At 51.1% G+C, this 22569-nt stretch overlaps 1 protein-coding gene and 1 long non-coding RNA gene across 2 annotated transcripts in view; one reads left to right on the top strand and one right to left on the bottom strand.

The window, feature by feature from the left end:
• Positions 1–10890: 10890 nt before the first annotated feature.
• Positions 10891–21418, bottom strand: LOC118658075. Its single transcript, XR_004968201.1, has 4 exons — positions 21257–21418; positions 14470–14556; positions 13140–13236; positions 10891–11657 (listed from the first exon to the last, which is right to left on the bottom strand). It is a non-coding gene; the product is annotated as an uncharacterized LOC118658075 (long non-coding RNA).
• Positions 20825–22569, top strand: part of LTBP2 (latent transforming growth factor beta binding protein 2) — a 95093-nt gene continuing 93348 nt past the window's right edge. Inside the window, exon 1 of the mRNA XM_036312989.1 lies at positions 20825–21676. Coding sequence (XP_036168882.1) covers positions 21183–21676 — 494 coding nt within the window. The 5' untranslated portion in view covers positions 20825–21182. The remainder of the gene's footprint in view (positions 21677–22569) is intronic.

The following is a 22569-nucleotide window of genomic DNA, read 5'->3' as shown; positions in this document are numbered from 1 at the left end:
GAAAGACAGTACAGCTCTTCTTGACAAAGGCATTCCAATAAATAAATACAGTGATAATGAGAGAAATACAGAAACACCATTAGGCCAACACAACGGTAATAATTGTTATAGGCAATATCCACCCAGTGGGAGAAAGTTGGAGGAGAATCAGGCTATTTGCATAATCTCAAAAAGTCTCCCCACACCAAGATATTTATTGATTCCAAAGGGAAGGGTGGGAGGCATTTTACAGTAGGGAAACAGCGGAGAAACCTGGCAGACATAAGTGTAACCATGTGATCCAGGTTAACGTCACCAGTAAGAAGACACGCCCACATCATGTACCCTGTCATAATGAAATCAGAAGGCTACAGCATCCCTTCTGTGGTGTTCTTACCAAAAATGGATAACCTCAATCTAAGCACGTTAACAGAAGGCCTGGCAAGTAGAGTGTGCTCAACAAATATTAGCTTTTCTATTTTGTGGTGTCATGGTGGTTAGCATTACTGCGCACGCAGTGAGGACCCTGGGTCCTGGCTTCCAGTCCGGACATGATGCTCTCTGTCCGCCCTGGGTCCCTGCAGTTCGGCCCCACCTTGTTGACCCCATCGGGAGATGATGTTGAAAGCAGCTGATGCTCTCTGTTTGGGGACTCTGAGTTGTTCCTGGACCCTGTATCAGCAGTGTAAAGGGGCCAGGTTACAGCTATGCTTAATGAGGAAAACAGGAGCTAAGCGGCTGCCAGAGGGCAACAGAGCAAAACACCAGCCCTTCCTCCGATGGAGACGCTGTCTGCCTGAGGCTCTGGGCTGACGTGAGATCTGACTTCCTTCTTTCCTCTTTTTAATACAGAATAACTTTCCCTGACTCAGGTCCATGCCACCCACCATCCAGCCCAGCCTCTAGTTTGGAAATGGAGTTTAAAATTTGGAAGCTCCCCAACTCATCAAGCACCCCATCTTGAAAATTCAAAGATCCCCAATACTTGCCCATTCCCGCTGCCTCTCTCCCTGTCCCACTCGAAGTATCCACAACTGACTAATTAATAGCTAGCAAGAGCTTTACCTCCATTTTCTCATTCATTCATTTAGACAGTCTTACAAGGTAGATCTTATTCATTCCATTTCTACAGAAGGAGATGTGGAGTCTCAGAGAGCTTGAGATCTTTGCTGAAGGTCATACAGCTGCAATGGGAAGTGGCTAGAACTTGAATCCAGGCGTCTGGCACCTGCATCCTTGCCTGATGCTCAGAGCAGTGAGCCAGATGAGTGGCAGGAGGGAGAAGTGAGAAGGAAGGAGGCGGTTGTGGCACAATTTAGCCAGCCTTGGCTGATGAAACACCTTCCAGGCCCCAAGAGACTTTCCTTTCAGCAGCTACTACTCATCTGGCTTCCTCCTTCCTCCTCAGAGCCTTCCCACCAGCCCAACCTACTCAGCCTTTATCCCCTTGCAGGACTGCAAAGGGGGTTCTTGGCCCTTCTGCTATCTCCAGGCTGGTGGCTGCTTTTGGCTTCTGCCCCAGGAGCTCCAGACAGGCCAGTGAGGGTCTCCAGAGAGGCCAGACCCCAGCTAACTCAGAGGGGTGAGTTGGATGAGGACCAGCTGGGTTGGGGTAGGAAAATCTCAGCCTCAGCTCTGACTTTTGCCATGCACCTCCTCTTCCCGTCACCAGCTTCTATTTCTCCTTCCAGGGGCTGAAGTTGGTGATCTGTTTCAGGCCCTCCTCTCTGGGCCCCTTCCCTTTGCAGCCCTGCTTCCAGAGCCAGCTGACGGCTCCACTGCAGCCTGCCTTCCCTGGTTGCTGCCCTTCTAGCCAGGGGCAGTAGCTGTAGCTATTCCCCAGGGCTTGGGAAAATACCCCACACTTGACCCTGACCCCCGGGTGGAGAGGAATGTGGAGCCTGGAGCTTGTGTGGGATCTGCTATCCTGGCAGGCGGCCTTCCTCTGCCTCAGGATGAGGGATGGGGAGGGGCCAAGGCGGGTCAGGGACTCTCCCAGCTTGGTGGGAAGGATGGGGGGGAGACTGAGAGCACAGGGCAGGCAAGGGGCAAAATCCCATCCTAGGGGCCCTTCTCCCCATGCCAGATGCAGGGTTGGCTCTTGTGGCTGCCCCCCTCCAGATCAAACTCCGCAGTTTTCTCTCCAGGGAGGCTGGGTTAGGTGCCCAGAGTTAATAGAGAGGGCACTGGGGGTGGATGGCTGTCAAGTCTCACTCTTCTCATCTGAAAATGGCAAATGGGGCCTGATTAGTGGTTTTTAAGCTATGTTCCAATAAGCCCTGTGGTTCCTCAGATGCCTCCGAGGCTGCAAGGCAAGGGATGTGTGTGTGTGTGTGTGTGTGTGTGTGTGTGTGTGTGTGAATAGGGATTGAGGGAGTCTGGTTGGGCCCCTTCTCAACCAGAGCAGCTCCAGGGTGCTTCAGAAGGGAGTGATGTGGACAGCAAGGGGAAGAAAAAGAAAGGAATCCCAAGAAAAGCAGGACCACGGCCCCTCCCCCACCACTGGAGTCCCAGGTAGGGGTGGGGAGGACAGCAATGTGCTGGAGGAAGAGGGCAGGGGCCAGGTTTGAGTCCCAGGGGTTTTGTTCATCCCAGGACACACCAGTCCCACTTCCATCAAGCTGCCTGGGGGGTGAGGGTGGGCAGTCACTCAGGCCCCAGTGACCATGGCTCTCAGGCCAGCTGTTTCCTAGCCTTTGAATTGGTGGCTGACCCCGTGCTGTCCCCAGCCTGTTCCAAGCAGCCTGGCAGTCTTCCAGGCATGTCTTTTGCAGGCCAGATGTGTGTCCACTGGCTGTGAATTCTTGCATGGAGAACAGGTGGGTGGTAATTACTCTAGCAGGAGCCAAGCGTGACTGGAAGCTGAGGAGACGATTCTATTGAGCTGTCAAGAACAGAAAAAAGCAGCCTTCTTGCCCTGAGCTTGCTTTTATAGGGGAAAACGGAGATGCAATCCAGGGCTGGAGCAAGAGCCTTGGCCCCCAGGGCAGATTCTGCAGTGTCCTGGAAATTCCCAGACCCACCCCCACGGTGTCCCCCCGCTCTAAACGGTATGCCATGTGTAGTGAACATCTGCTGTGTGCATATGACCAGCGCTCCTCTCTCTTCTTGAGTAACAGAAACTCAATTTTCCTTTGGGAAACTCCGCCTCTCCTATTTCAGGCATTCCTGGTGGGGCTGTCAGCCCTGGGCTTCTCCCACCCCTCCACCCGCAGAGGATGGGCACAGGCCCCCAAGGACTGCCATCAGAGTCTCTCACGGGGAATTTGTTTCTGAGGTGGAGTCACTGCTGATCACAGCAGGCGGTTGGCTTGAGTCATCCAAAGCCAGCCAGTCCATGGGTTCCTGCCACCCAGACTCCAAGAGCTGCCCTGGTCCTTGGCTTCCTGGGCCTCCAGAAACCTTTCTGCTCCCAACCCTCTTTCTCCTATGCAGATCTACTGTCAGGAGAAGGTCTACCCTCGTCTTTGACACTTGAGAGGGAATGAAAGCATTGTCTGGCTCTCCTCGAGACAGATGCATTTCCAGCCCCATGTCTAAGTGTTAACTGAGAGCTTTGGCCTCTTGTTTCAGGTATGGGGAGTATTCATGAAGAGGTGGGAGGCTTTGGGGACAGAGCGGGCTTTCCCCAAACACCCTGAAATGAGCCCTGGCCACTTCTCCCCAGCACTCATCACTTGCATGCATTGGGATTTGCCTTGTCCCAGCACTGGTCTGCTCAGTAGCTGTTTATATCTGCCCTCCCCTGATACTCGTTAAGTTTTGTCCCCACTGGAGTTACTTGCTTCAAACTGTAAGATCTTGATTCAGTGCAACTGTGCACCTACAGTGTGAAAGGTCCGGAGCCTCTTGTATCTGGGATAAATATGTGTTTGTTCTGATGGCTGCAGTCTGGTTGAGCAAACAGACTCTACCCCACATTGTCTCCTGCATGAGCTGAGTGCTGTTGGAAAGCTGAGCCAATTTGCCCCGGGGCCACAAAAGAGGGAGGGCTGCAGAGAGGAGGGCCCAGCTTCCAATCCACCTGGCCTCTCTCTCTTTCTCAGTTGTGTATAAATTAGGGTTCTTTGGTTGCAAGCAACAACAAGGTCTTGGACTAATTTGTACATGAAAAAAGTGTGGGGTCCTAGAAAGATATTTAGGGGCAAACATAATAGAAATAAGAACTGAACAAACATAGGTATCAAGAAGGTCAGAAACCTAGGCAGCAAGGGGGTTGTCAGCTCCAGGAACTCCTCAGAGTATGTCATTTCGGGGAGTTGCCATTGGATGGTTCTATTATAACTTTGTGGGGAGTTCAACTCATGGGAGAGTATCTGATTCGCCAGTTTGGGTCACGTGCCACATGGCAGGTGTTGCAATTGGATGCTCCATCAGAATGATCTAGAAAAAGGAAGGACAATTCCCTAAAGGAAAAGAGATGCTGTTATAAGAATAAGAGAGAGAAGGGATAGTAGGCAGACAAAATGACAAAGCCCACCTTAGTCATAGACTAGCGGGTGACATCCCTGCCTGCTGGGTCACCTTTGACGTGGGCTGTTTCTATGGCAATCACAGGCTGAGTGGAGGACTGTAACCAAGGAGAAATCACTGCAGACAGAGTAGGCTTAGTATCCTCATGATACAGGTGGATAAACTGAGGCCCCAAAATGGGAGATGGCTTGTCCCTGGTCACAGACTCGGTTCTAACCCACAGCCCTGGGTGAATAAGAAGGTTAGACTGGACCCACAGCCTGTTGCTTCTGGTAGAAAGTGTCTGTACCAGACATAGAGTGAGAGTGAGGGCCTCTATGGAAGCCACTGGGAGGGATCTTAGAACCTGCACATGAGAGGTTAATGTAAATGCTCCATAAATATTGTCAGCTGCCCTGGCTGCACTGTGGAGCCCGGAGGCAAAGTTGGCTCCCCCACACTTCTAGCGCTATGCCCAGGGTCCTGGATCCCTGTGGGAGAGAGCTGTCTGGGGCTGTGTCCAGCTCCTGGCTCTAGTGGGGCTTTTAGAGCTGGCTCTGAGGCTCCCAAAGTAACCCTTCCTCTAGGGCAGTGGTTCTCAACCTGTGGGTCGCGACCCCTTTGGAGGTTGACTAAGACCATCAGAAAACACATATATAATTACATATTGTTTTTGTGATTAATCACTATGCTTTAATTATGTTCAATTTGTAACAATGAAATTGGGGGTCACCACAACATGAGGAACTGTATTAAAGGGTCGTGGCATTAGGAAGGTTGAGAACCACAGCTCTAGGGCCTGAGGACAGTCCACTGCAGGGAATGCCAGGCTCAGACCTCCGGGTTGGCCCTGCCCCACCCCTGCCAGGCCTAACCAGGTTCCTGCAGACCCAGACAAGCTCTGTCCCCCTTGGTGTTTACAGCTTGTGAATCCTTGCAGTCATTTCTGCTGCCCTGCAGGGCTGGCAGAGCTCATCCATTCTATCTGCCCCCTTTTAATTCAGTAGACTGTCCAGACTTTGCTTCTGTTCTGATTGTCTCCTCAGGGCCTGGGATTATAGCTGAAGACCCCCCTGGGACCTTTTCCCTCCCCAGGGTTGGCAGGGTGCCTCTGCAGTCCCTTGCCATCTTTCTAATCCCTTTCCCACCAGGAGGTTTCATTTTAGCCTCAGCTGATCTGCCTCAGCGCCCAAGTCCCTTCCCCTGGAAGGTCCAGCCTCCCGCTGGCGAATCCAGGGTGTGGACACAGGATGGGCCCTCTTTCCACCCTGCTTGGTCCTCTCCTGTCCAGTTGGCATGAGGAGGGCCTTCCGTTGCTGGCCTTCTCTTGCTGGACGTTTCCTCTTGATTCCAGCTTCTTAGTGCAGGTGCAACCTGTCTTCTGCCCAGCACTGAGCTCAAGGCCCTGCTCGGTGGAACTTCTCCACACGCCTGCCCCAGCGTCGTGGGTTTCCCAACCATTCTAGAGCACTTGGCATGGAGTGAGCAGCCCTCATCCCCTTGCCTGCCCATGAGTTCTCTCTCTCTCTCTCTCTCTCTCTCTCTCTCTCTCTCTCTCTCTCTCTCTCTCTCGAGCCTCTTTTCAGGATCTGGAAATGGGGAGGCCTTTCTACTTGGGGAACCCATGGATTTAGCCCAAGCTTCCTCAGCCAGCACTGAGCCAGCATGAAAATCCATAGGCAGGTTTTGTTGGGGTGATCTGAAGAGGTCATGACCTCTAGGGTTAGACGGGACTTCCTCAAGCTATCCCTGTCTTCTGGAAAAAGCATTAAAACCATCCCAGATCCAAAAGAATTTAGCCAGTTTTTAAAGACAACTGCCTTTCCTCTTCTTTGCCTTTAACAGAAGGAAATGTCACATAAACCATTTTAATGTGTAAAATTTCTTGCTTTTCTTTTGTCCTGCAAATAGTCACCTACAAATCTCATGTTGAACTGAAATAATTTCCACTGCAATCTTAGTCAACAAGGCTTCACATTGAAAGCATGAAGAATAAATGCTAAAAAAAAAAAAAAAAGAATAAATGCTCACTGTCTTCTACCTTAAACAAACAAAGCAAACATCTTAGCATATATGAAGAACTGGTAAGATATTTCTTTACTTCCTTTTTCTCTGGGCTGAAGGGTTTCAAGACCTTTCTTCTGGGGCAGATACATTAACCATCCCTGTTGCTTCTTCATGACTTGCCCTCTTGAATTATCTGGCCGCTTCAGAACTCCACTGCCAGAGCCTGTACCTCTAGTCTAGGTGAGCATTGAAATACATTTATGGGTTGTGAAATCAAATGGTGAGTCACAACCAGCATTTTAAAAAATTAGAAGAAGAGAGGGAATAGAAAATTTGAGAACACATTGCACTTAAGGGTAAGTTGTTCCGGTTAGAGATGTAAGCCCTTGGGTAGTGGATTGTGTTGTAAAATGTATTTTTTACTGTGAGCTGTGGTTTCAACGTTTTAAAGCCACTGCTCCCAGCTGACTTGTGCTGTGGAAGTGGAGGACATGCCATCTATGACCTTGCTGAGCCCTGGGAGAGACCAGAGAAGGGGAAACCTGGAACACTCTATCTAATGGAATCTGTGGGAGCCATGTTGATGATTGTTGGGGGCCTGGAGGGGGAGTGGATGGGCTGGAGGTTAGATGCCCCCTGAGGTCCCTTAGACTCTGAGATTCTGCTGAGGCTCCACCTTTGCACTGTACACAGTTACACTCTTCCTTTACTCCTCCTGCGTGCTGGAAGGAGGATTCAGCTTTCTTGGTTCCGATTCTTGGCGCTCCAAGATAAGGTATCAGGGACGGTTGTTCTGGTTACTTGTCACATGGATGTCTGTTGTAGCTGGACATGCAGCAATCCAGATATCAGTATTATCATTTATACAAGGAGAAGCACAAACTGTTGTTGTCTCTCCCTTCCTCCTCCTCACTCCTCCAGCTGTGGTTCTTGTCCGGAGATAAGAAAGAAAGACTGTTGAGTTTGACCTCATGAGGAAGGTTCAGAAGCATGCACCTAGCTCTGTTACCCATGTGGGTTGTCATATTCTTTGGAACTTGGGGGTAATTGCCCTCCCACCTCAGAATGAATGACTGCACGCTCTGTGAGGGGGCCCTGCATAAAGGAGATGCCCAACAAATGTTTGCTGAACAAATGAATCGCTTCTGGATTATTTGTTTTGTGACCAGGCAGCACTATAGCTTTTTGAATTGACTTTGGAGTCTGTTAAGGATTTCTTCTTCCTTGCCATGAAATCAGAGCTCATGCTGGAGCAATGCCAGCAGCTACGGTCATGGCCATTGGCAACTCGGGCCATCCAGAAGCTCCACACAGCTTTCCAAGTCCTTGAAAATAAGATTCTCCCAACTTCTCGATGATATTTTATATTTCTACACCATGATTGCCATTCCTGGTGGGTGACTAAGACAGGCCATCAAACAAACAAAGCCCTAATAAAGACAGTTGGCTTGAAATCTTCTTGAACCCACTCACATGATGGGTCCCCAGCTCCCTTTGCCTCTCAGGAGTTGTGCAGATACCTTCTTTTTTTCAAAGATGAAATAATAGTATATATATATATATATTTAAATTAAATTTATTGGGGTGACATTGGTTAACATGAAAATATAAGTTTCGGGTGTGGGTTTCTATGTTACAAGAACTGTATACTGTACCATGTGCCCACCACCCAGAGTTGAAATAATAGTATATTTTTAGGAGGGATGGTTGATATATGGGTGTTCCTTTTATTGTGAATTCATCTTTTCTTCTTATCTCAGGAACCCTTCACATGGTTACCGTGAACTTCATCTTGCATCCTCTCCTTTCCATGTCTTACCTCTTAGGGGGATGTGAGTCAAATGTGAGGCAGTGACACAAAGGCAGCCATAGGATTGGCCTTCATGCACATATTTAAAAATGAGCACTGGTTCTCTCATGCCATCTCTCTAGTCCGTCAGCCTATCTTCCCCCGATCTCCCATGATTACTCAAGTCTTTGTACTGGCCTTGGTGCAAACTGCTCATAGATTCAGACACTCCTTAGAGGTCTTCCTCCCATGTGGAAAGCCTTTCTACACTGCCCATCCAGCTTCTCTGAACACTTCTACTATCAGAGGGCTCATGACTCAGAAATGGGATCTGTCCTGCTGTTGGACAACCCCAATGTTGCACTTACTGTAAGTGGAAATCTATGTTCCTCTGTTTTTCTTGTTCCTGACCCAGGCTCTGGAACAAAACTGTGAACCCTACTGTGGCAGAGACAATACCATCAGCTTGCCATCTCATGTGACAGCTCAGTAACTTTGACTAGAGTTGACTCTACTTTCTTTCCTTAAATCTAACTTTTCCTTGGATTCTGTGCCACTTCCTCCTTCCACTTGGATATTCCTTTCTCATTCCCTTTGCAGGATTATTCTCCTTTCCCCAACCTCAAAGTACTAAATGCCTAACACCTAACAAAAAATATTATTGAATCATATTTTGTATATCATACAATTTGCCATTTTCAAATGTGTAATTAATTTATTTTTTAATCTGATTTCATTGATTTCAGAGAGAGGAAGGGAGAAGGAGAGATAGAAACATCAATGATGAGAGAGAACTATCAATGGGTTTTTCTCCTGCACACCCCTTATTGGGGATTGAACCAGCAACCTGAGCATGTGCCCTGACCAGGAATCAAACCATGATCTCCTGGTTCATGGGTTGACACTCAACCACTGAACCATACCGGCCAGGCACAATTCATTTATTTTTAAATAAATTTACCAAATCATTACCATAAATTAGTTTTAGAACATTTTTATCATTCCAATAAGATCTCCTGTGCCCATTTACTGTTAACCACCCCACTCCTACCCCTGTCCCTTGAATCTATTTGCTATCTCTGTAGCTTTGCCCTTTTTATATTTCATATAAATGAATGTGTGATGTTGTGATTGGCTTCTTTCAGTGTGTATAATGTTGAGGTTCATTCATGTGGTAGCATGTATTGGTAGTTCACTCCTTTTTATTGCTTAATTGTATTTCATTGTATGGATATATCAGACTTTATTGATCCATTCACCAGTCAATGGGCATTTAGCCAATAACTAATCTTTGGTTTTTATGAATAATGCTACTAAGCTTACATTATTTGTGTGCAAGTTGTTGGGTGGATATATTAAGCCCTGAACTCTTCTCACTCCTAAGACAGTCTCTTCCAAGTCTAGAGTGCTAAAGCCCCCACCCACAGCCTTTTTCTCTTGGGCAAACAGATTACATTTCCAGCTCCCTGTTGTAAGGTATAGCCATGTGACTAAGTTCTGGTCAACGGAATGTGGACAGAGTGTTGTTTGCCTCTTTCTTATTCAGACATTGCCTTGAAGAAGCATGTGCATTCCTCCACATTTACCCTTCTCTATCTACTGGCTGAATGAGACGGCAGAAGAATCTCTACGTTGGATCTCCATGACTAACGGATCCTGGGCACTGCATGACCATGTGGATCCGAGCTCTGCTTGGTGTGAGCAAAATAAATTTACTGTGTGGGTGTTGTTACTACAGTTAATCTGTTGTGACTAATGAAAACACAGAACACCGAGCCCCTCTCTTACCTGATAATCCTGCAAATAATTGAAGATTGCCAGACTCTCCTCACCCAAGATTTCTCTTCTCCAGTATCTCAATTGCTCCTCCTGGGCTGTATTCATCTCCATCAGGTCACCTTCTCATAAACATGCTTAAAGATTCTAATAAGCCATTTACAACATGGTGGCAGAATCAAGTACGAAACTGCCATTGCATCTCAACAACTTGAAGTACACTGTTATCCTCCAAGTTCTGAGCCCTGGATGTTATCCAAGATGGCACTAGACCTTTTAGAAGTTTACATTGTTAGTTTATTTCAAACCAGTGGTTAACTAGGATCTCCTTTTTCAACTCACTTCACCTCCCCCCTCACCATCCACATAAGGTCATTTCACATGAACTACTATCAAAGCAAGTATCCCTCAGTCATTAATTATTGCTTTTTTTGGACCAACATGCAAGACTTTTTCCACTTATTTTTTTTTAATTAAATCTCAACGTATATAGATCACTTGATATCTTGCTCCTATCATCCACATTTATCATTTATTTCTCCAGTTCCATGTCATGTGAAAATTTGATAAAAATGTTCTGACTTCGTCCAAGTTGTGAGAAGTCTTGTACAGATCCCAGCCCTGTCTCATGATGGAGATCTCAATGAGCTCCATCCAAGTCTTCAATGTGGGGAATTGTTGTTTAAACATCTATACATATATCTAACTATATTACTATGCATTCTGCATTTTCCCAGCCAATCCACTTCAAATATCACTTTTTAAAAAAATCTGTTTTTATTGATTTTAGAGAGGAAGGGAGAGGGAGAGAGAGATGGAAACATCAATGATGGGAGACATAGATTAGCTGCCTCCTGCATGCACCCTACTGGGGATCGAGCCCACAACCTGGGCATATGCCCTGATTTGGAATTGAACTGCAGTTTCCTGGTTCATAGGTTGATGCTCAACCACTGAGCCATGCTTGCTGGGCCATGTTGAATATCATTTTAATTTCATCTGACTATCATTCAAATATCTGGTAAAATTTCTCTGATCGGACCCCAGTGAAAAGGGAAATGGGGTAGACCCTGGTGGGGTTTAATTTTTGCAAACTTGGCTCTAGTAATCATTGCTGTACCTCCTCCTCACCATCTTTTCCGCCTTCTCCAGGCTGAGACTGGCCCTGCCTTCCGGACCCCCACTCAGATAGCCTCTTCTCTAGGATCTTCCTTGATCAGGTGTCTCATATTCCCATCCTGGAGTGCCTATCCTTGCATTCACCTTGTACCGTGGGCTTATCTCGATCACAGCACTTACTATGATAGGTGTTGCTGCCTTTCCTACGACACTGGAAGTTCCTTGAGGATAGCGACTAATCCTTATTCTTCTTGGCAACACTGATGGCCTGACAAAGAGGTGCTCAATAAATGATGGCTATCTGTTTGATGTCAAATACATATGGCTTATCTATCTATGGGCCAAGCTCTGAGGGAGGCAGCAGAGTGGGTGGACTTGGATATACATATTATGACACTTCAACATGTGCTTGTGGGATTGGAGAGGAACCTGAGGCCAAGTTTGAGGGAAACTGGAGATAGAAGCTTGACTCGGGGGTTGAGTCTCCAGGGGAACCTGGCCCAGAGCACGTGGGGAATTCAGACAGTGGAGATACCTGGGAAGGGTTGGGAAAGAAGGGACAGTCAGGTTGGTGGGTCATGGCAGCAGAGACTTGGCCAGATCTGCCACATCGGCAGCTCCATCCTATATAATAAAGAGCTAATATGCTAATTAGACTGAACAGCAGAACAACCATCTGGACGACCTTCCGGACGAAGCCAGGGCTGCAAGGGCCAGCCGAGGCAAGCGGGGCTGTGAGGGCCGAGCCCCGTGCATGAATTTCGTGCATCGGGCCTCTAGTAAGTTCTATAAAAAGGGAGCCATGTGCGGAGGAACAGACTGGTTGGAAGCAGGGCTTGGGGATTGCTTTTAAGCAAGGCAAGCTCACTGGCTTTATGTCGATTAGTGTATCGCGTGGCTTTGGATAGGTTGATGGCACTCAACCCGCCCTCCCCCGCCCCCAACCCCAATACCTCCTTGCTATTGACCGGAGGACATGAGTTTTAGAATTCTGGATAAATAATCGGTCCCCTCCAAGGCCAAATGGTGGTGTGGATGCAGGGAACAGGTCCATCTTTCTGAGAAGATAAACTGACTAGAGCTAAGGCCCCCATAAATTGACCACAACCTTCACTTCCAGCCTTATCCCCTCACCTAACCGCTGTTCCTATGTAAACTCCAACTCTCCAAGCTGCTTGTTGTTCCTCCAATAGACCCAACTTTGTCTTACACCGATGCCTTTGCATATGCAGTGCCTCTCCTTGGCATGTCCATCCCGTCTCCCCCCGCCCCATACACACACAGAGTGAACGCTCCCTTAGCCTTCAATGTTTAACTGACAGTCAGGACACTCTGAGAAATGCTCCCTAGCCAATCCCCACCCTCCATGGTTGGCAGTTCTTCAGTGAGCCCAAAAGGCTGTGTTAGTCCTTCCACTGAAGCACTTATCGTCATACAGGCAGTGAGGATATCCCACCCATCCTCAGTGCCTGGCACATATTAGGGCTCAAAAAATAAAATGTTTGTGGAATGAAGGGCATCATGTTCCCAGCCAAGCAGGCTGAACATTAGGAGGTAGGCAGGGGCTTAGAAGCATCTCAGCAATTCCAGGCCCCACCAAATAGTGCACCTGAGAATATCAATATACATCTCGAGACCAAGGCTGTAGGTGGCAAGTTTCATAGGTTAGACAGGCATGAACAGTGTGTGTGTGTGTGTGTGTGTGTGTGTGTGTGTGTGTGTGTGAGAGAGAGAGAGAGAGAGAGAGAGAGAGAGAGAGAGAGAGAGACTGTGCGTGTATCTGAGAGAGAGAGAGAGAGAGAGAGAGAGAGAGAGAGAGAGAGAAACAGATATCAATACTTCATGGACCAATGGCTTAATCAGAAATGGGGACTGTTTCCCCTCAATCATCATGGGCATTTCTCTATTTCTTCTTGCCAACTGGAAGAAGGGAGATGCTGACAGCTTATCTCTGATACACCCTCCCTGGCCCCCAACCCCATCCCTCTCCACCAGCGGCTTTGGCACTTGCACCTACCCCATCAGAGACGTTCCCAGGCTCTGAGGCCCTGCTGCTGACACGCACAGTCACTCGTGGCTTCCCTGGCCAAGAGGGTCAGATAGCTCCCAGCTTCCTGGGGGAGTTGAAAGAGAAAGAGTTGAGAGGCCTGGGAGTCAGGAGACTCTGGTTCAAGTGCTGCTGCTGCCAATAACCAATCATGTGACCTGGGACAAGCCCTTTGGGCCTCAGTTTCCTTCACCATAAATTGAAGAATGGGCTGGCTGATCTCTCAGGGAGGTCCCTCCTGCAGTTTTTGGATCCATACCCATCCCTTGCCTTGTCTGCTCCTCAAATCAGAATCTTAGTGTTGACAGCAAATGTGAGTTCATCTAGTAAAATCCTCCCTATGGATGAGGAAACTGAGGTCCTGGGAGGGGAAGGGACATGACCAGGGAGGGAGACCCTGGGACACATGTGGCCTACAACTAGGGTCTGTGGTCCCTGCCATGATCTGTCCTAAATGCTGCCAGAAAATGCATGATGGTTGCTTTCAAGTCTATTTCCGTCATGGCTGTCTTCAGGTAGAGGCGGGAGGAGTGAAGTGGTGCAGAGGAGGTGCTGGGAGCAGTACCATCTTCAGGCACGGACCTGAGGAGGAGTGGGTAGGGGGCAGGGCTTCATGACTGGATGTGGGCGGAACAGAGTAGGGGGAGGAGCGGAGACGCCTTTCCTTCCTCCCTTGGCCTCCATCCTCCTCCGGCCTGAGGTCTGGTCTGGTGAGGCAGAGCACAGAGCATGCCTCTGCTGTCTGTGTGAGTTCCTGAGAAGTGAGATCTTTAATTTTTGTCTGCTGAGCCCCGATGGGCGAGGGGCCAGCCTGTGTTACAGCCTCCCAGAGGCCCCTGGGCCAAGGCGCTCAGACCAGAGTGGACGGAAACAAGGAATGAGTCATGGCAGACCGGCTGGGACCGGGCTGCACCTACCCCCGCCCCCACCAGCCTGGTGTCTGTGTCCTGTTGTGGGGAGTTTTAGGGCCTGGGCCTATTCCTAAGGGTCTGAGGTCCTAGAGGCAGCAGGGCAAACCTCATTGAGTGTCCTCATCTCACTGTTTCATCCCAGGGAAAATGGAGGTCAGGGGATGGAGGCAGAAGGTGTCATCCTCTTTCTTTGCCTTGATAATGAAGAGCAGGAAGTTGCTGACAGGCCTCTCTGGAAGAGCTTAATTTAGGAACAACCCTATAGCAGCCCCTGTTGCTGTCCCCACAACCTCTATTTATTGGGCTGTCACTGTGTCCCGGCTGGAAACCAAGGTGGGGACAGGCTGGGAGACCCCAATGACAGCCAAGAAAAGTTGCTTCCTGCTCACCTTGTCCTGAAATTCCTGCCTGCCATTCCAGAATTCGGGGTAGATCTGCCCAGCCCTTGGACCCGTAAGGCTTTCTCCCTGGAGATTCTGAAAGGATAATACAATGTGTGACCCCATCCCATCCATGCGGCCCCCAGCCCAGTCGAGCAGCTCTGGTCTTACTGGGGGGAATTAAGAGAAGGAGGTCTCTGGACTGCTCGCTCACATTGTCTTCCTGCTTAGGCCTTCAGGTCTCTACTTGGGGAGAAGTTATGCTGCAGCCCCAGGAGTTCTAGAAGATTCCATTTCAGCCAAAGGCTGAAGGAATTCATGCAGGTAAGTAGGAAATGTTGTCTGAGCTTTGAGCTAAATGCACAGAACTTTCAGATCAGCCCACCCTTGTATCAGGGACTGGAAATGAAGGGAAACAAGTGAAATCAGCTACTTGAAGGGCTGCCCACTTCACATCACCGCAGGACATCCTGGAGCGAGTACAGTTCGCTGCAGTGAAAACAGCACGGACCTTGCAGCCGGTCGGCCTTTTTCGTTGAACACTGGCTCGACTCCTAGCTGGACGACCTTGAGCAAGAGCCTTCACCCTTCTGCGTTTGTGAAATGGGATTACAACGCCCACCACCCAGGGCCACAGAGATGTTTGTTCACGCCACTTCTCTCGTCCAAAGAGAAAGGCTGAGGGTTAAGATGAGCCTTTCTCAGCAACCGAAAACGATTTGATGTGGGGCAAACTGGACTTCTTTCCTTCTCCTTGGTGAGTGCGAGTCAGATTCACGAAAACTCACCATGATGACCTTTGTCTGCCCTTGACCCAAAGTAGACCCCTAGCTGTAAATAGGTGCGGGGGGTGGGGGTGGGGGGCGGTGAGATGTGCTTGGTGGGCCAACTCATGACAGCAGTTCTATGTGGCCCCCAGCACCCCTGGCCACACCACGAACAGCTGGGATGCGTCTATTTCAGAGAATGGCAGCCGGAGCCGCATTTCCACAGAAAGGCTCCTCGAGACGCTGGCATCGGCTTCGTGTCTGGAGCCAGACAAACCAGGGGGGAATCCGAGTGTAGCCACTTACTAGCTTTGCAATTGGGAGCAGTCATTTTTACCTCTCTGAGCCTTCATTTCCTCACCGGCTACCTCCTTCACAAGACTATTGTGAGGACTAAATGAGAAAATGTCTGCAAAACACGAAGCGCAGTGCCTGGTACGTTTTAAGCGCTCGAGAAATACCCACTGGCAAATGGAGTAGCAGTGATTGATCCCCTCCCGTCACAGGGTAGATGGGGCTGGTTATCTTCTTCGCCCTGAAGGTGGTGTGGCAAGAAGAGCAACATTATCTCTATCGTCAGATAAGAAAATAGAAGCCAAGTGTAGCTGAGAACTGAGCTCAGTTTGCAGAAGACAGAAACATCCATGCTCATGGGAGGAGACAGCCCCGGCGGTCCAGGGCAGGGTGGCTGTGAGTTGTGGGGGCGATGCCAGGCCACGGTGTCTGAGGTGGAGTGATCTTGGCAGCCTCCGTGGGCCTTGAAAACCTCGTGCAGGAGGGAGCTGGGGCCTCTTCACACAGCCTGTGTCTTCCAAACTGGAGGTGAGGCTGCGCATTGTGGGGGTCCCAGCTGCCCAGTATCTGGTCGAGGGCATCCCAGCCCCTGAGCTGCTCCCATCTGGAAAGCTGGGGCCCAATCAACCTTCCTTTTCGGCTGTTCTGCCCACTGATTAACCAGGAAATGTGTTATTTGTTCCGAGCAGGGGAACAAGCTCTCCTGGGGAGAGGAATTCAGGGCTGGAGGTCCAGTCACTTCCAAGGAGGAAAAAATCCCTGGAATTCTGTTGGGAGTCTGGGTCTCAGCAAAGGGAGCAGAAATGTGGTCCTTGCTTTTGGTCCTTGTTTATCAAATTAGTTCAGGTTCTGGTAGCTTTCTGGCTGCCAGCATTATTCCAGCAAGACATGGGAAAGCAATTAGGGTGCCCTGGGTGTCCAGCATCCCCACTCGTGGTTACATGTCCTGGCAATCCTTTCCCCACTGGAATCCTCTTATCAAGCCCCTGGGACTCTCTCTGCAGGGCTTTCCAGAGGTGATTTCCCTCCCCAGACCCAAGAGATGGGTGAGTAGGGTTAGCAGCATTCGGTGCCTCACTGGGGGGAAGCTGGGACCAAGGGTAAGGAGGGGACACATGGTGAGTCAGGGGCCATGCTGTTAACATTTAGCCTCTCTTCTCCTACTGGGCAGGGAGGGTAGAGGGGGACAGAAAGTTCTTATAACTCCACGTCCTCAGGGACTTGAGTTGTGGGCTAGCAGGCAGGGAAGAGGGTATTGGAGGGATGTGCAGTCGAGGTACTTAGGTGGTAACAGCGGCTGGGAAAAGATACCACTTCAATGTGAGGAGGGTTACAGAGTCACAAGCCTCAGGGGGAGGCAAGATGGTACAGTCTTAAAAGCTTGGGCTCCGATGAATCCTGCATCTGCTACTTATCAGCTGTGTAAAGCAGTAGCTATTTCCAGCCTCAGTTTCCTCCTTTGTATAGGCAGAAATCATGATGCCCCCTTTATCTGGTTAAAGGGGTCAATTTATGTAGCATGCTTAATGCAGTGCTTGAACCCTAGTAGACTCTATAAATTTTGGCAGCTTAAAAAAAGAAAGAAAAACCTCAAGCATTTATGGGATTGGAGATTTTGAAGAGTTGTATCAACAGATCCCAATAGTTGCAGGGAAAGGAGTGATGGGCAGTAAGTGGGAGACAGGACCGAAGGGTGGCACTGGGATGGGAGGAACAGGAGATGCCAGTCTTCAGGGGAGATTACCAGGTTGTGGGCTCCTAGGAGAACAGGGGGGAATTTCCAAGGACCATTTGTACTCACCAAGGAGTAGGAGGGGCGCCCTAGCGGAGTGGGAAGTGTGTCTGCCTGAGGGTTTTGGCTGGGGCCAAGCGGTGAGAGGCTGAATGGGCGGCAGACTTCCAGAAGTGCAGACGGAGGAGACGGAGCAGTAATAATGACTTGGACACACGGGAGGAAAAAATAACTCAGGGACGAAGATGACGCCAAGGTTTCTGGCCTTGGGAGGCTCATGGGGATCTGAGGTGAGCACGGAGGGATGAAGAGGAGAGCTCCTGAAGGAACTGGCAGGTAGTGGGGGAAGGGAAGGAGTCGGGAACTAAAGAGTTGGGTGGATAACAGGGAAGGAGCAATGTCTCTGGGAAAGAACTGAGCATTCTGGGAATCAAGATGGCATTCATCCCAAAACACAAGACCCGGAATTTAAGGAGATCCTAGGGCCATCCCTCAAGGCAGTAAGCACATGAACTTGGACCAGTAATACAACCAGGAACTCAGTTTTTCTCTCTTAAAATGGGTCTAATGATACCAGCCCTCCTTACTTCATGGGATTATTCTGTCATTCATTCAGTTAGCCATCCATTGAAACCATATTTCTTGGCTGTTTATTAGAGTCAAGCACTATTCTAGGTTCTGGGGAAACAGTGCTGAGTTGAGGAGACAAGATATCAACTCCTTTAGAGCTACCATTGTGGCTTGGAAAGTCAGGCAATAATGACTTTTTTCAGTTGTTGAACAGGATTTTTCCTGTGGTCTTGAATTTTTGCTGAAGCCACAAGGGTAGAACAATAAGGACTAAATATCCTCACATTCCAAAGAGAAGTCCTACACATTTTAGTAACAGCAGAACAAGTTCAACAACTATCAAGCCATATCCCTCAGTCTATGAATGAAAGGGATTGAAAAAAGTGTTGACATAGAGCCTGGCTGGCTTGGCTCAGTGGTTGAGAGTCGATGTATGAACCAGGAGGTCATGGTTCGATTCCTACACATGCCAGAGTTGAGGGCTTGATCCCCCAGTGTGGGGCGAGCAGGAGGCAGCTAATCAATGAGTCTCTCTCATCATGGATGTTTCTATCTCTCCCTCTCACTTCCTCTCTGAAATCAATAAAAATCTATTTTTTCTAAAGCGTTGAGATAGAGAACTGTTGCATTAGTAGGCAGGGCTGAGATTTCCCCTGAGGGTACTCCCCAATGCCAACCAAGTAAAGGGGGCTCCAAGAGAACCAGCTGCAGAATTTGGGGGCCTTCAAGAAGAAGAAACCAGCACGACTCCCCATGACTCTCCCTCCACTGATGCTGGCTGAGTTGCTGGGAGCTGCAAGCACCCCGAGGTACCAAAGCACAACAAGAAAGTTGTTGGGAGAACCCAACATATGTCTTTAGAGTTTGGGGATGAACACAAATGAAGAGACTTGTGGATACTGTCTGTCTGGAGAGTTCTGACTGTGGAGCCTGTCTGGAGTGGCTTCTATGGCAGAGGGAGGAGCAGCCCACTCACCATTGGTTTATTGGCATGGAACAGAAAGTCCGTGAGGGCAGAGGATACAGGGACCTGCAAGAGGTTGGCCGGAGAGTGTTTTGTTACAGCCGTGCAGGGTGGAGGTCTTGCAGGGAGCCTCCCAAGAATCCACAAATGTGCCTATGAAAGAGCCAGCATGTGGCACCTGCCAGCTAAGGGCTCCTGTCACATAAGACTTTGCCATGTTTCCTCTAATACCTCTCCCCTGACCCTGACACGGAGGAGCCACCACCAAAAAGGATGGTCAGAAAAACAGACCACACTCCACTCTCTCCACTGTCGGATCTTGAGCCAGGGGACAGTCCCAGGGGGGGCAGGGAGGAGTATTGAATTGGATTCTCGATTGATTAAATTGGATAAGGATTTTTTTTTTATTTGGACAGGACCAGAGTTTTTAGTGCCTGGAAAATTGGTCTTAATTATAGACATGAAACTATTCTTGTGGCTGATAGGGAAGGTCAAGCCAAAAACTCTGAGATTAAGGGTGGGGAAAGGAAATTCACCATAACATGGCTGAAGGCAATGAGGGGAGAAAAATACTATAGCTGTTTCCTGATTATCCTTAAGTCCTGATGTCTTCAGGTTCAGCCCATCCTATAAGCCAGTTATCCAAGTAAAGGAATAAATGAGATCATTTCAACTAGTCCCTAGAGCCATGAAAGTGAAATGGTGATGTGTTAGAAAGTGATGACTTGGGAATGGGAGGGCTGCTCTAGGTTGGGCGGGGGGGGGGGGGGGGGGGGGGGGGAGGTGGTCCAGGGATGGCCACTCTAGGAGGTGATGTTTGAGCTGAGAGAAGTGATGCGGAGTTCCTGTAAACATTGTGGAGAGGAGTGTTCCAGAAACAGGGAAGTGGGCATTAACTTGTCTTGTTCAAGGAGCAGAGAGAAGGCCAATGCAGCTGCAATGCAAGAGGTGAGAGAGATCAGATAGGGGGCCAGTCACGCAGGGCTTTGTAGGCCAAGGTCAGGAGTTGAGGGCGTATTCCAGCATTAGGTAGTAACTGTGCCTATCCCTTGTGTAGTGTGGGAAGCTGCAAACTGGTGCCCTCCTGACTGCTCTGTCTCTCTAGGCAATAGTAGGCTACAGAAACGCACCAAGGGCAGTCATGGCTGCCAGGCCTTTAGGCTTTAAGACAGCGGGCCAGGGGTGTGAGTGATGAGCTGATTGTTGGAGGTACTCAGATGGGTGGCAATTGGCATTCTTGCACCCCTGTCCCCTCACTGCCAACGCAAGAAGATGTGAGCACCAGATCAATCAGAGGCAGATTAAATCCCCCTTGGGTGAAATTCCTGAGGGAGGGATGGACTTCTGAGCCCAGGCAGGAAGCCAGGGTTTCATTCCCCTCTTGGACACACGCTGTCTTCTTGAATGAGCTTATTCCAGATCTTGCAGGTCTATCCTCTGTGAAAAAGGGAACACTTCTTCTAGGATCTGCCATCGGGCTTGACCTTGACTCAACAGAAAGGGGACAGAACAGGGAGCGAAGGTGGCTGGCAGCGGCAGGTCACTCTATAAGCTGCAGGTTGACCAAGGATGCGGCCAACTCCACTAGAGGGCGCGCGCCTCCCCAGGCGACCTTCCAGCGCTCTCCCGCGTGGTCCCAGCTCTAGCCTGCACCCCGGCGGACGCCCCCAGTGGCCCGGGCGAGAAGCGAAGGGACCGGACGTCGGTCCCTACGGTCCTGATTCTGTCTCGCCGTTCTTGATACCTCTCCCGTTCTCCTTCAGGCCTTCGAGGCTGCAGCCTTGGTCATCCAACCCAGAGTTTGCCTCTGAGGGCAGTGGCGGGAGATAAATTCGGGACAGGTCAGCAGCTCCAGCTTGCCCAGGACAGGAGAGAGGTGGCTCCGGTGCCGCTGTTACTGCAGGCGGCATCTCCCGTACCAGCCCTCGGGTCAGCCCTGAGCCACCCGCAGCTACTCATGGGTTAACCCCCCTCGCCGCCCGCTCGCTTCGCGGTGCCAAAGTGGGTGTTGCTGGAATTCCTCTCTCCCTCTCCCGTAATGAGGGGGCTGAGCTGTCCCTCCGAGGAGGGGGCATGGTGTGGATAAAAGAGACGAAAAATCAGGGAGAGGTTTCCAAAAATAAAAACCTTCCAGTTCCCCTTCGGAAGGCCACAGCCATAGGGAGAAGGCGCGAAGGTGCAGCAGCCGCGCGCTTCTAGCTGGGGACCCAGCGCGGACGCCGGGCGCAGGGCGCGCAGCCCCGGGCCGCTCCCCCGCCCAGCCCTCGGGGCCCCCCAGACGAAGAGAAGCGGGCCTCCGAAGGGGACCCGAGCACAGCCCGTCGGCGGCCCGGGTAACCGACTGCCAGCCCCGGACTCGCCCCGCGCGCCCCGCTCTCCGGTGGCCCCCGGCGCCATGAGGCCGCCGGCGCCAGCCCCCTGCCCCGGGCGCACCCGGTGGAACCCCTGGAGAGGCTTCCTGCCGCTCACCCTGGCTCTCTTCGTGGGCATGGGTCGTGCTCAGAGGGACCCGGTGGGACGAGTCGAGCCGGTGGGCAGGGACGCGAGTCGGCTCTGGCGCCCGGGGGGCAGCCACCACGCAGCGGCCGCAGCCAAGGTGTACAGTCTGTTCCGGGAGCAGGACGCGCCCGGCCCGGGCTCACCGCCCGCGGAGCCGGCCCAACCCGGCTGGGGGAGCCCCAGGAGGCCCGCCGAGCCGGAGGCCAGGAGGCCGCCCCGAGCGCAGCCGCCGCCGCGAGTCCGGCCACCTGCGCAGACCTGGAGGAGCAGTCGCTGGGGCCAGCAGCAGCCCGCCCCCCGGGCGAGGGCGGCCTCGGCTCTCCCGCGCTTCGGGACCCTGCAGCGGCCCCGGGCTGCGCCCCCAACTCCGCCACGAGGGCGGCCCACGGGGTGAGCACTAGGGAAGAAAGCGCGGGGGCTGGGGGACGCGGGCTGGGGCTGTGCGCTCGCTCCTGGAGGGATGTGCCGGCAAGAGGAGAGGGCGCCGGGCTCTGCTCTCCGTCCCTCTGACCTCATGCTGCAGGGAACCGGCCCGAGCCGGGGCCTGGAGGTCTGGCCCACTTTCCAAAAGCGGAGGGGAAAGAGGAACACCATCCTCACTCTTTCGAACCAGCTCTCCGAGACCCGACGTTAAATCCTTTCCTAACGCGCCTCTCCATTGGCCCGCCCTCAGCTAACCTGTGCTGCTGGGGTCCGAGAAGGAACTGGGCAGGAGAAGCAGGGTGGGCGTTCCGGGGGCTTCAGATCCAGGGAGGTTGCGCGGGCACAGAGCGCAGGTGGGTGGAGGATATGGGGGGGAGCGGGGCGGGGGGGTGTCCAGAGTGTGAGGACAGAGGCATCTCTGCGCAGGGGGCTGGCAGCGGAACCTGCGCACCGGGACAAATGTTAGGGTTGGGCGCAGGTGGGCCTGGGTACACGGACGGTCGGACTCGGGAATGGGCGTTGGCTCGGGGACACTTTGGGTAGGAAACCCGCCCGGGTGTGGCTGCGGCACAGCGGTTACCTGGGGGAACGGGTCTGTGTGTCTGCCTGTGCGGCTAAGTGTCAGCGCGACTCAGTCACTTTGCAGGGCTAAGGTTCTTCCCAACCCAGAGATTTACACTTTCCCCTCTCCCCAGGCACCACCCGCTGCCCGCCGGGGGGCGCCCTCACACCGAGGGGCGGCTCCTTAGTCAGGGGTCATCCTGGCTGCCAGGCGCTCGGCCTCGCCTGGGTATGTCAGGTGTCCCCAGAACGGAGGGCAGAAAGCCTTGGGCAATGCAGGGCTGGTGGGGAAGAAACCT

The sequence above is a fragment of the Myotis myotis genome, unplaced genomic scaffold (genome assembly GCF_014108235.1).
Source record: "Myotis myotis isolate mMyoMyo1 unplaced genomic scaffold, mMyoMyo1.p scaffold_m19_p_1, whole genome shotgun sequence".
In the NCBI taxonomy this organism is placed as follows: domain Eukaryota; kingdom Metazoa; phylum Chordata; class Mammalia; order Chiroptera; family Vespertilionidae; genus Myotis; species Myotis myotis.
The sequence above is the reverse complement of the archived record's forward strand: the minus strand, read 5'-3'. Positions and strand labels throughout refer to the sequence as shown.